The 13,408-nt window shown below is 34.5% G+C and overlaps 3 protein-coding genes across 3 annotated transcripts; 2 read left to right on the plus strand and 1 right to left on the minus strand.

Moving 5' to 3' along the window:
- The first annotated feature begins 832 nt into the window (after positions 1 to 832).
- Positions 833 to 2,723, plus strand: LOC111879395 (zinc finger AN1 and C2H2 domain-containing stress-associated protein 16). Its single transcript, XM_023875839.3, has 2 exons — positions 833 to 1,178; positions 1,796 to 2,723. The coding sequence occupies exons 1-2, from the start codon at positions 1,080 to 1,082 to the stop codon at positions 2,573 to 2,575; spliced, it is 879 nt and encodes a 292-aa protein (XP_023731607.1). The 5' UTR covers positions 833 to 1,079; the 3' UTR covers positions 2,576 to 2,723.
- A 1,765-nt stretch (positions 2,724 to 4,488) lies between these two features.
- LOC111879484 (protein SEMI-ROLLED LEAF 2) lies at positions 4,489 to 10,112 on the plus strand. Its single transcript, XM_023875953.3, has 19 exons — positions 4,489 to 4,798; positions 4,993 to 5,320; positions 5,418 to 5,492; positions 5,745 to 5,860; positions 5,971 to 6,085; positions 6,161 to 6,289; positions 6,398 to 6,445; positions 6,561 to 6,721; positions 6,880 to 7,076; positions 7,166 to 7,458; positions 7,531 to 7,680; positions 7,780 to 8,160; positions 8,251 to 8,400; positions 8,487 to 8,696; positions 8,772 to 8,969; positions 9,041 to 9,160; positions 9,247 to 9,345; positions 9,431 to 9,589; positions 9,670 to 10,112. The coding sequence occupies exons 2-19, from the start codon at positions 5,174 to 5,176 to the stop codon at positions 9,805 to 9,807; spliced, it is 2,886 nt and encodes a 961-aa protein (XP_023731721.1). The 5' UTR covers positions 4,489 to 4,798; positions 4,993 to 5,173; the 3' UTR covers positions 9,808 to 10,112.
- A 245-nt stretch (positions 10,113 to 10,357) lies between these two features.
- Positions 10,358 to 12,137, minus strand: LOC111879364 (protein DUF642 L-GALACTONO-1,4-LACTONE-RESPONSIVE GENE 2). Its single transcript, XM_023875802.3, has 3 exons — positions 11,847 to 12,137; positions 11,234 to 11,731; positions 10,358 to 11,102 (listed from the first exon to the last, which is right to left on the minus strand). The coding sequence occupies exons 1-3, from the start codon at positions 11,935 to 11,937 to the stop codon at positions 10,579 to 10,581; spliced, it is 1,113 nt and encodes a 370-aa protein (XP_023731570.1). The 5' UTR covers positions 11,938 to 12,137; the 3' UTR covers positions 10,358 to 10,578.
- Between the last annotated feature and the right edge of the window lie 1,271 nt (positions 12,138 to 13,408).

Genomic DNA, 13,408 nt, shown 5'->3' on the forward strand with positions numbered 1-13,408 from the left:
ATGAAAGAGAGATTGAAAATCAACATGGAATCTCTGGTTTTGATGGGGTTGGTGGAAGGAGACAATGAACAATACTTGTGTTATGAATCAAATCGATTCGAAACTTTTTAGATTATCCTCCAACAACTTCATATACATCTCTTCATCGTCCATTTCGTCATCTTGGGTAATTGAGGTTTGAGTTTGAGTACTTTCATGTGTAGGTTGTGCTAATACACGCTTCTTATTAAAGCCTACTTTTTTCTTATTTAAAATTAATAGAAATACTAAATTAAATATCCTTTCTAATAAATGAAAGTTTTTTTTGTCACTTGTCACATTCTCATTCAATTTGTCAAATGTCATTTTATGGTTATTTTGAAATTTTTTCCACATGTCATTTTATGAGTTTTTCTATTTTATTAAATTATACATAACATTTTAATATAATAATTGCAACAAATATAGTAATAAATGGATATCAATGACATTAATTAAACTTACATTTTAATTTCAAAATTCTTAAAATTAAAGTTCATTAGTTTTTTTTTTGTTTATTTATTTAACTTATTTGTATAAATTTAAAAGATAAAAAACATTTCTTATATAATAACTCATAATTTTTTTTTCTTATAAATTCAAAGTTCTTAAATATTTAAATTTTTATATTTAACTTTTTTAAAATTAACTCATATAATACATGAGTTTTACAACTAGACAAAATTAACCTTTCAAAAAGACCATAATCACAAAAAAAATTTGATTTTAGAACACAAGTTTAAAATTTTTTGGACCTTGTTGTTAACCATTAGTACCAAATTTGCAATTTTGTCGCTCAAAAATAAACAAATGGAGTAAACATTGATACGACCGAGAGGATGCAGTTGACGTGTCTTTACGTGTTTCTGTGAAAGGGGGCTCCGCCGTCTTCTCTCCCATCTGGACTGTTCGATTCCGCGCAGAGAAGAAGACTTTGAACGCGGAGTCTGAAAGCTTCATCAAATCCTACAAATCAACATACGCATTCATGTACATCCATACTTCCATACTTTTCATTCATCATATATAAGAAAAAAAGCATTTTTTTTTTGCTTAAAGTAATGGGGACGCCGGCAATTCCAAATCTGGGAGAACAGTGCTCTGTTAATGATTGTAAGCTCATAGATTTCCTTCCTTTCACCTGCGATTGCTGCAACAAGGTCCTATTCCAAGCCCTCTTTCTTTTTGCTGTTTTTCCTCATAAATCTTTGCTATAATGTTTGAAATTTTCGTTAAATTCGTGGAGTTTCACTGGTGGATGCTATTATGTTCCTGTGATGCTTGATGCATGGTTAGTTTTTTTGATATAATTGTTGAAATTGATCATTGCGAGCTTAATTAGCACTCTACATGACCTTGATGGCAGATTGTTTAACTTGTTTGTTTCAATTTTAGGGTTTAAATACGTATATGTCTTCTTAGGGTTTTTTTTAGGTTATAGAAAGGGGGAAAGGGTCTATTCATATGTGTACTAAAACCTCATGTCATTGACATGAATCAGGAAACTGATTATCGGCAAGAAGCCATGAAGGCGCCATAGAAAGAATGATACACAAGCTTGCTGCTTGCATGCCATGATTTCTATCCACTTGAAAATAGCAGCATTTTTTTCTTTCTTTTAATCCAAGGCAAATACTACTCAACTCTTGTATTCCATAATTGTTTGTCATAACTTCATCTTCATGAATTAGTATTTGACTATTTGTGAGCACTTTTTACTTCCATGGTGGATAGAACACCCATCATCATCATCATCTTATTTGTGATAAATTTGCAGGTTTTTTGTCTAGAACACCGGAGTTACAGTACACATGAATGCCCAAATGCTAATAAAAACGACATAACAGTTGTCATCTGTCCACTCTGTGCAAAGGGAGTTCATTTAGTCCCAAATCAAGATCCAAACATCACATGGGAATCACACGTGAACACAGATTGTGATCCATCAAATTACGAAAAAGCCACCAAGAAAAAGAAATGTCCAGTTCGTGGCTGTAAAGAAATCCTCACATTCTCAAACACAATCAAATGTCGCGACTGCACCATTGACCACTGCCTAAAACACCGGTTCGGACCCGACCACACTTGCCCTGGCCCTAAAAAACCCGAACCCACTTTCCCATTTTGGGGATACGGGAACCCGGATCGCAAAAAGCAAAACCCACCACCAAAACAGGCGACCCATGGATCCGGATCCGGATCTGGATCGAAATGGGCTAATGGTTTCTTGAAGGCGGCTTCATCTGTTAAGGCTTCTGCTGGAGCTGGAATAGTGAAATGGGGTAATGATATTGGGCAAGTGTTTCAGGGTGGGAAAGATGGAGAGGGTGGTTCCAGTGGTGGTGACAGGGTGGGGCAAATGGAGGTGTGTCCTGTTTGTAATATGAAGTTTTCTAGGGTTGGAGATTTGATAGATCATGTGCAGAAAGTTCATGAGAAGAAAGAGGTGATGAAGGTGACATTAGATGTGTGTCCAAAGTGTAGTAAAGGGTTTCGTGATCCTGTTGCACTTGTGGAGCATGTTGAAAGAGAACATAGAGGTACTTCCAAAGCTTAGAGATCGTTATTTCTTTTATTCCATTGTCAATTTGTTATTTGCAAACCATATTTGTTACTCTTCCTCGTTTTTCCATATCATTATTTTTGTGAAGGAAACCGTGAAGATGAATTGTCTTGTTTTAGATATAGAATCATTTGTGTCTCAACGGCTTGTTCTGGGTTCATTTGATTTTACTACATATTATTAAATATGAAAATTTATCGTACAATATTTTTAAACTTGAATCTTTTGAGTATAAAATATCGTAACATGGTACAAAAAAATCTTACTATTGTATAATTTTGTACATTTCCCTCAAATATTCCAAACCAAACATCATAGCTGTCTTGTAAAATTTCGCCTTTAAGTTGACGGGATCTTTTTCTCACAGTTTCCCGAGGCCTACCCCTACTTTAACAAACATGTCTTAATGTAATGTGAAACATCCAACTATACAAACCCCACCCTTATGGATAATAGAAACCAAATGCTTAAACTTTCATTATTGTGTTCCCCGCTGAAGTTTTAGCAAAGATACTTTGTTTCAACAATGTTGATCCCTTCACTTCTAACCTCTGTCATTCAAGTATCCGACCTATTAATCGACTCGGCTATCAACATGATGTTCTCAGCAAAAAACATACACCAAAGCATTTAATGTCATTGCAATTAAATATATGTATTCATTTTTTATGTCATAAGAAAATAACAATCCAAAGGATTACCTATCTAATTTCTTTCACTTTTGATTTGCATTTTATAATCATGGTTTGATGAAATAATTGTTTTTAATGATGTTACAATTTTTTTTGACACACCGGAAATAAGCTATATGTTTCATTAGATTTTTTTTTTTTTTTTTTGAAATGAGAAATCTAATCTATTTTTAAATTACTCCTAACACCATCTATGTCTCATACGAAACTTGATCTCTCAATCTGAAGGAGAGAGAGCAACACCTGTAATTAGACTAGAAGGCCTTTGGTATATGTTTCATTAAGATGAATCATGAAAGTATCATAAGTATATTGATGCCATCATAAACTAGTAAATCCAAGTTGACAGGATCATAGTTAATTAGTCATCTTATATATAATCTTGTCTATTTAAATTCTAACACCAAATCCTAATGAGAATGCCATCATAATAATAAATTACTAAGTTTGTACTAAAAAACACAAATAATGCATGTTTTAAATCAAATAATCATTGTTAAATTGATTAACAAAGATTCTTTTGAATTGTATTTCTACAAATTAAAACATTTTGATCCAAAATAACCAGAAAATGAGAATTAGAATCATTTAGTGCATGCAAAACACTCAAAATTGATTATTGCAAATTGATAGATCATTTTAGATGCACATATAGACACTTCTTATATTTGATGTTAGATTTATATATTTTCTTTGAAAAGATAATATATTAATGTCAAATTTATTTGGGTTCTAGACTTAAACAAAAACAGAAATTTTACTTGCATTACTAAAGTATATCTATCCAAAAGTCGGTAAGTGAGATCTTAGTTTCAAATCGTTATTTTACAACACCAATATTGACCATAAAATCAATTGATATGAACCATGATGTTTAAGTTTTTAGAAACATAATGTACTTTATGATACACACTATACTTTATGAGATCATAAAATTACAATCATCAAGATATTACTTTTGTCGAATAAAAAAATTTAGAACTTCAAACGATTACCTAAAAGCATTCGTATTGTTCATTGGGGATTAAATCGGGAAAAAAAGTTAAAGAGGGATTAAACATCTAAATGAGTTAAAAGTCCAAAGGCCAAAGATAAAGTATCCCAAAAAGTTCGGATATGTGAAAAACCCGGTGGAGCCTTTCAATTTAAAAACAAAGCCAGAAGTGCCCGGTTCTACTGCAAGTCGGAACGGTTCAGCACATCTAACGGCCAAAAGCGAGTATACAAAATACAGTTGAATCTTTCCCTCCCCCAATTTTGATATATGCTACGTTAATCATTAAAATTTATTTACAATATGGTTTGGCGACTGGCTGAGATGTTATACGTTCATATTAATTATGGAAAAATTTGGGTGAAAACTAAAAATCAGAAGAGAGAGAAAGAGAGAGAAAAGAGGAATGGTTTGAGGGGGAGATGCATAAGAGGAAGGGTGGAGCGAAACTGGAAATTTGGTACATTGTTGAGATTCTTTAACGTTGTTAACCAGCCTTCTAGCCTTTCTCCGTATTGGCGTCGACTGAAGGTAACAACAGATCTTTCATGTTACTTTATACGATCCTATCACCTATTTGATTTAATCTCGTTTTCCACGTTCCAATATGTATGCATACCACCCATTCGATGAAATGCCTGACTGAAATTGAACACTTTTTATTGTTCTTGTTTCTGATGTGAATTCGATTTGTTGATTCAGATCTTTGATTTGTATTGTTACAGGCTGGTGGACATCTGAAGAAGTACCCAAGTTTTAGTTTTTATAGCTTTTCTTCCCTTCTCATTTTACGAGAATATCGTGATTTGGAAGGGAAGGAAGCTGATAAAAGCTACAAGAACAAGAATCCTTCCCTTATTGGCATACATTAATTATATAATCTTTGTTATTTTCTAAACATCAAACATGACGGTTGTTTCCGGGGTGATATCAAGGCAAGTTGTGCCAGCATGTGGCCATCTTTGCTGCTTCTGCCCTGGAATCCGTACAAGGTCTAGGCAGCCTTTGAAGAGGTACAAGAAGCTCATTGCTGAGACATTCCCTGTATATCCGGTTAGTCTCCTATAAATTTATCAAAATTTCTATGTGTATGTTATTATATAATCATGCTTATGTAACATGTTTTGTTTTCAATTTAAAAAAAAAAAAGGAGGAAGAACCAAATGATCGTAAGGTTGGGAAACTCTGTGAATATGCTGTGAGGAACCCTTTACGGATCCCAAAGGTACTTTTTTTTTTGATGTAAATGATTCCTTTTATAATGAATGCTAATCATTTAATGTAAGTTGTGGCAAAAGCACAATCCATGTATATATCCATACATGATACATTTCTTTTGGACAATAAAAAGAATAAGGAACATTAACTTGCTTATTGCTTGGCTTTGTATGTATGAAAGATCTGAATGACATTTCATCATATAAGAAGTAGAAGCAATATGTTGTTAATTTCCCATAATGTCCTTTTGTACCTCCAGATCACATATACCCTTGAGCGACGGTTTTACAAGGAAATAAGAAATCAGAACTTTCGAGGTGCAAGAATTGTCATGGCTATATACAGGAAGCTATTGATTTCATGCAAGGATCAAATGTGAGTTGTTCATTTCCTGTGATATTTGATCTTATTCTTCCACCATGTCATGACCACATTTTTTTAAGAAGTTTGGAATTAAACGAATACTTTTGTGTTTCTATGATCAGGCCCCTTTTTGCTAATAGTTTGTTAGCAATCATGCACACTCTGCTGGATGAGACACGACAAGATGACATGCAAATTATCGGATGCCAAACATTGTTTGACTTCGTAAATAGTCAGGTTTGTTTGTTTTGTTTGTTTTCATTTTTTTTTATGTTTAGCTTCTGAATCATCAAGTCTTTTTGTGTTTTGCAGAAAGATGGGACTTACATGTTTACCTTAGAAAAATTTATCCCTAAACTCTGTCAATTAGCTCAAGAAGTTGGGGAAGATGAGAGAGTGGTGCCACTACGTTCAGCTGGGTTGCAAGCCCTTTCTTCAATGGTATCTACCCTTTTCTTTATACTTTATACTATACAATAGTAGTATATAATAAGGGTATCAAATCAATTATTTTGTTATCTTTTGTTGATGTGTTGTTTTTAATTATAGGTTTGGTTCATGGGTAGATACTCGTATATGTCACCGGAGTTTGACAATGTAAGCATAATTACCACACCTGGTTTTATTTACATCCTTCCTATACTTTTTCCTATTTGTTTTTTACAAAGTAAATGAGCTTTTAATTAATTAATTAATGATTTGCATTACATAGATCGTTTCGGTAGTTTTGGAAAATTATGGAGCTCCAGGAAAGGACTCTTGGGTACGTGAAATGCTTAAAAATGATCGCAGTGTCACCCCAAAAGACGCTTTGGTGAAGGTTCAATCATGGCGAGCAATCGTTAATGATAAGGGTGAAGTAACTGTGTCAACGTAAGCCCCTTCTCCAAAAACTCAAATTCTCAACTTTCCACCACAACTGTAGTACCTGATTTACATCTCACATGATACTTTTTTAAGAATAACCCTTTTGACAATGAAATAGAGAAATAATTTTAATATAACTTTTGTCATTTTTTTATTTTATACAGAGAAGATGCTAAAAGCGCAAGCTTTTGGTCACGTGTGTGTCTTCATAACATGGGTAAGTTGGCTAAGGAAGCTACAACCATGAGGCGTATTCTGGAATCTTTATTCCGTTGTTTTGATAATGAGAATCATTGGCCTGCTTCAAGTGGGGTCGCATTCCCAGTACTCAATGACATGCAGAACATAATCGATGAATCTGGTATTAATTATTCATGGACTCCTCTATTTAGATCTTTTTTCTTTTTTGTTTGTTTCACTAGCAACAAATATTTTATTTGAAATTTTCAGGAGAAATTACGCATTTTCTGCTTTCGGTATTAGTCAAACATCTTGACCACAAAAATGTCATTAAACGACCAAACATGCAACTTGACATTCTAGAAGTTGCCACGTCACTCTCCCGTGAAACAAAGATAAAAGCATCTGTTGCAATCGTCGGTGCTATAAGTGACATCATTAGACATTTGAAGAAATGCATACATCATTCACTAACCGATGGAAACCTTGGAACTGATGTCATCAACTTTAACAAACAGTTCACAGAAGCCATTGATGAATGCCTTGTTGAGTTATCTTCAAAGGTATCATCATTCTTCATTAATATTCACTTAATATATTGCTAAAACACGAGTCTTTTTATTTTAATGAATCAGGTTGGTGATGCTAGCCCTATTTTTGATATCATGGCTGACATGATGGAAAACATCTCCAGTGTTAAAGTTATAGCACAAACCACAGTTGCTGCTGTTTACCGAACTGCTCAAGTTGTCGCCTCTTTACCAAATATGGCATATAACAACAAGGCAAGGATCAATGATGATAAATTTATATGAATGATATTAAATAAATCATGCTTCAAATTGCTAAAATGAATGATTTATGTTTTTTTTTTATATATGCAGGCTTTTCCTGAAGCGTTATTTCATCAGTTACTTCCTGCTATGGTTCATCAAGACAATGAAACTAGAATTGGAGCTCATCGTATCTTCTCTGTGGTTCTTGTTCCATCATCTGTTTGTCCTCATGCAAGTCCATCCATGGATTTGGATGATCCAAAAAGAGCTGAAATTGTTCCAAGGTCGCTTTCCAGAAGTGTTTCTGTGTTTTCTTCTTCAGCTGCCCTCTTTCAGAAAATGCAAAAGGAGAAGCAGCTTGCTTCCAATAAAGGAGATCAAAAAGCCAATAATGTTGGGGTCATGAATAAGATCAAGTCAACTTACAGCCGAAAGTATAGCATGAGAAATTCTTCAGCTGGTGCAGCAGCAGTTGCAAACAATGATATTGTATACTTTCATTCTTTCTTTCACTCACTGTCGTTTTCATTTTTGCATTTTCTGTTAATTTATATATTTCTGTTCAAAAAAATAATACAGGAAGCAGTTACACTTCGGCTCAGTAGTCATCAAATATCCCTACTTCTATCTTCAATCTGGACACAAGCCATCTCCTCTGAAAACACACCTGAAAATTATGAAGCAATTGCTCACACCTACAGCTTGGTGTTGTTATTCTCTAAAGGGAAAGTAAGTAATTAATTAATTAATAATGGTTTCATTAAATATATTTTTCCTTTTTGTAATTTTTTTTTTGTTTTTGAAAAACTGTGTAGAATTCCAGCCGTGAGGCTCTAATCAGAAGCTTCCAGCTGGCGTTTTCGTTGCTAAATATGTCTCTTTTGGAAGGAGGTATAGAAGGATCACTGCCAACATCGCGTAGAAGATCTCTTTATACATTGTCAATCTCCATGATAATTATCTCTTCTAAAGCTTTTGGTGTTGTCCCACTTGTCCCACTGGCTAAGGCTGCACTTTCTAATATGGTAAGAATATGTCTCTAAAATGTCATTTTTACCCTTGTGCAGAAAAAGACTTATAACCTTAATGGTGTCATGCAGGTTGATCCGTTCTTGTGTTTGGTTGATGACTGCAAGTTGACCACTAAAGATGGATCAGATCAGAATCAGATTAAGTTTGGTTCTAAAGAGGATAATAAGGCTGCACAGAAATCCCTTTCGGATCTAAAGCTTGCAGACAACATGTCAGCAGAATCACTGGCTGCTGCAGTTGTCAAACACTTGGAAACTGTCGCAGGGGTAAACCTGTCATTTTATTTACTTGTGGATTGCAAGTGTATATATTGTATTGACTCAGTTTATATGTGCAGACTGAAATAACTTCCATTAAGGAAGAGTTGCTCCACAAATTCGTGCCTGATGATGATGTATGTCCTACGGAATATGGGTTGGCAGATATCTTACAAAATAAGGGTCGCTTCAAAGATGATGTAAAATCAAATCCTCTTGCATATTTATAATTTTGCTTTTTTGTTTTTTTTATTTCTTTAAACATACGATTTGTTGATTTCTGTAGGTTTCTCCACTCTTTTCGCTTGATGATGATATCACTAAAGCAGATTCAGAAACGGCTTTTGATATGGATCTCTGGAGTGTCGATCAATTGTTAGACTCAGTAAGTCTTTTTAGTTATTCTAGTTTATAAGAACGATTATGATTATGATTATATGATCATAATTATTTATTTAAATATTGTGTAGGTGATGGAGTCTGCACAACAAGTTGGTAGACTGTCAGTATGCAATGCACCTAATATGTCTTTCTTGGAAATGACAAATCACTGTGAGAAGCAAACAAAAATGTCCACTATGATGAGCATGAACCAGAGGCAAAACAATGGTGACACAAACAATCAATCGGTATATACATATATGCATGCATACATATATACATATCGGTTTGATATGTGGCTTACATATTTTTTTAATATTTTATTTAGCAAGCTGGCGATGGTTTGAATGAACAGAGTGGAGCTTCTGGTGCAAGTAAATCTGGTAATGAAGGTGTAACAGATGAGATTTCTCCTCTACCAACATCAAGTCCATATGATAACTTCTTAAGAGCATCTCAATATTAAGGATGACATGTTCAGCCATTGAAGGTCCTATCCTACGTATGCAACCCTGAACTAGTGAAAGGAGAACATAAGAAAGGCGTTTTAAAGTTGGCATTAATTAATTATTTATCTTGATGATTTTAGTCTTAAAAGGTATTTCAGCAATGTGAGTTATTCTTTTTCGACACATTTGATGTACATGCCATTTTTGGCCTTTATTCTTAAAGGTGAGAGTAAACCATTGAGACTGTAAGTCTGTAACTAATAAGAACAAAGTCGTGTCTTATCCGTTTTTCGAATAAATGGTTTGCTTATTTAAATTAGCATTCTTATAACAAAGAATACATATATAAGGACCTTATAATAAACTTATAATTGTACAGGCTGGATTGATTTACTCTAATTTGTTTGTTTAACATTGTATTGAGGATAGAGTACTTGCATTTAGTTCATCAAACGCAAATGATATGTTACATTCAATCCACTTTCATAAGTGCTAAACTTTTGTATATTTAGATCATCTCCAATGATTGGAGAGCTTTTTGAAGGGTCAAATATTAATAATTAACTCTAAAAAGAAATGGTTGAAAAAACAACCTCCGTTTATTTCAAAGCAAAGTTTAACCAATCTAAATCGTTGAAAAGTGACTTTAAAAGGGCTAAACTATGCCTATTACTCCAGCTTACTTGATTAAGCCCATGAAAAAAAAAGCTTACAGTACAGTACCCTAATCTAACTAGAAAAGAAGCATCCTTTGAATCAATCTCTAGTTGTTCAAGTATTTGCCATGTTCACGGAAAAACAGGCAAAACCTTAACATCATCCAAGAGAGGGCCACAAAAGTGACCATAGTCATTAAGCTTGGTATGGTAAAAAGCACTAAAGAATGTGAGTCTTGTTCTAGCCGAAATCGCTTGAAACTTAAAGCTAGAGGACTTAAAACCTCCATTTCCCGTAGACTCAAACTTCACCTTTAAAGTTTCATTTGCTGCAAACGCTTCCACCATCATGGATCCATGGCAGCTGTTCTTTGCGTCTCCAATGGTGAATGATAATGTGTAGAATTTCTTAGGAATGGTGCGAATGATTTGTGATATAGCAGTTTCTCTCCCTCCAGTCAACTCAATGGCAGCTTGACCCTCGGGTACTCGAAAGTGTTTTGAGTCTATGTACTTCACTGGTTTTAGTGACTCTACAATCCACCCGGGGAGTGGTGAGATGATGTCATGTATTTTGGGAAGGAGGAGAACTCCTGTTGAGAAGTTCTTGAACACATGAGGTCCGATCTCAAAACCCCCATTTTTCACCAAATATCCTGAAGCATTATTTTCAATCACGTTACCTCACATAACAGTATAACACTAATTAAAAGATCCATAAAAAGATATATAAGAGTTGATCAATTATTATCCGATGTAAGTGGAGATCGAGAGACGATAATAATACCTTTTGTGTATCTTAGAGGACGCATCTCTTTGATTGCAATGGCATCCAAGAGAGGTCCACAGGTCGGGTCCTCTTGAACACCAGTGTTATGAAAACTGATCTTCACACTACCAGAAGTAGCCTTGAAAGCAAAAGCATAAGTATCTCCTCCGTCACTGCTATACAAAGTTTGAATCGGAAGGTCACTTGACTGGCCGGAAGCCGACACCCTTAGCACCTCGTCTTGAGCACAAGTTCTTGTTGCAGAAAATGTGAGCGAATATGTTGATCCAACCTTTAAATCAGCAACTTGCGATATGGAGGCTTCATTCCCAAGCCTTGCTGCATGAGCCCCACGAGGGATCGCGAAGTAGAACCCACCCGGCTGTGGCCCACCGGAGACATACTCCACCACGCCGGAGATTTCCCATTTCGGCAAGGAATACCTCCCTATGAGCACTGTTTTCTGGAGGTCTGATGCTTTTGGTCCTTCTTCAAAGTTCCCATTTGCGAGCAACCCTAAATAAAGACAAATCAAAAGATTAAAAAGAGTTGATATCGATCTTGCAAGAACCCTATATATATAAACCCTAATGGACAGAACACACGTAATAAAGAGGACGTGTAGCTTTACCATCAAGAAATGGAGTATGAGCAGCAGCTTGAGAGTATGACAAGCTTAAGGAGAGAACGGAAAAAAAGATAAGAGACATTAAGAAAGTCATATTTGTTTATGCATAGTATATAGGATAACAATTACAGAACCTATATGTATATACATGTAAGGGAAACATTAAAGATTGGAAACTTAAGGAGGGACACACCATGTTCAATAAGCACAAAGTTAGGAGCAAAATGCGTGGGTTTGGGTGTTGGGTTCAAGAAAACCTGGGTGTGATGTGAGACTGTGAGTGTTATTGGTTACTGTGATTGCTCTCTTTTTCGTTCTTTGAATTTGAAGAACGTTCGATTCTTAACTCCAAATTGCTTCATACAGATTCCAAATGCTGGTTCCATGTGTCACGTGGTGAAGTCGATCGCTTTAATGAAGTACACTAAATAATACATAAAGGTTTGTGATGTAACCATGAATTATTGAATTCACCTTAATGATATTAATTTGTTTGTCTGAAAATTAACATAACTTCCATTCTACTCTACGAATATCACGTTAATGGTATTAACTTGTTTGTAGAGCATTTAAAATTAAAATTTGATTATAAACTATTAAAAATATTGTAAAAAAAAAGGATTTTTGACAAATATGATATTTAAGTTTATAAAGACTAAATATGATATTTAAAATTTAATTTGGATAAATATTATATTTTGATATTTAAGAAGAATATATACCAAACTTTCACTTCAACAATTATCCACATATATCTCATTTGCGATATATGAGTATATCCATTGGAATGCTTCATATCCTTTTGAATTTTTCAAAAAATTCAGAAACAAATTTTTTTAAAGTGAGTTTAATTTTTTGTAAGACAATATTAAAAACCAATATGGATAGGAAAAAATGAAGCTAATAGAACTATAAATTTTATAAGATAGTATACAAGAGATGAAGGTGTTTAAAAACAATTTCAAATCACGATTTCACAACTTTGGATGCTATTTTTGTAAATCAATCGAGAAGCGAGACCAAACAATAAACTAACTAAAAGAGTGATAAGTCATCTCTAACTAAAAGAGTACTTGTGGGTCGAAGGCACCAATGCCGACTCACTGGATTGTGTTATATGCTAATTGTCTTTGTTATATTTGCATGGAAGATCCCGGGGGTAGCCTGTGACATTTGAATGAAAGACCATTGGGGTAGCCAATGTCAATTGCATGAAAGACCATAGGGGTAGCCCATGACACTTGGTTGTAAGACCCTGAGGGTAACCCATGACATGCCAGGAAAAAGACCATGGGGGCAGCCCATGACAATTTGTATGTATGTTATGTGGTATTTTGGAAAACCCACTAAGCTTTGTGCTTACGATTTTATGGTTAAATGTTTCCAGGTACTTGTGGTTTCAAAAGGAAGGATCCGACTGGACCGCACTGCACCCCTGAAGATTTTATTCTGCAATGATTGTTTATGATTTAACTATGATGTTTAAATGATATAGTCACATTTAGTGGTTTTGGAACAACTCATTTGTATGGTTTAAGTGTTTTTGAAATGAAAATTTTACTATG

The sequence above is a fragment of the Lactuca sativa genome, chromosome 9 (assembly GCF_002870075.4).
Source record: "Lactuca sativa cultivar Salinas chromosome 9, Lsat_Salinas_v11, whole genome shotgun sequence".
Classification (NCBI taxonomy): Eukaryota; Viridiplantae; Streptophyta; class Magnoliopsida; order Asterales; family Asteraceae; genus Lactuca; species Lactuca sativa.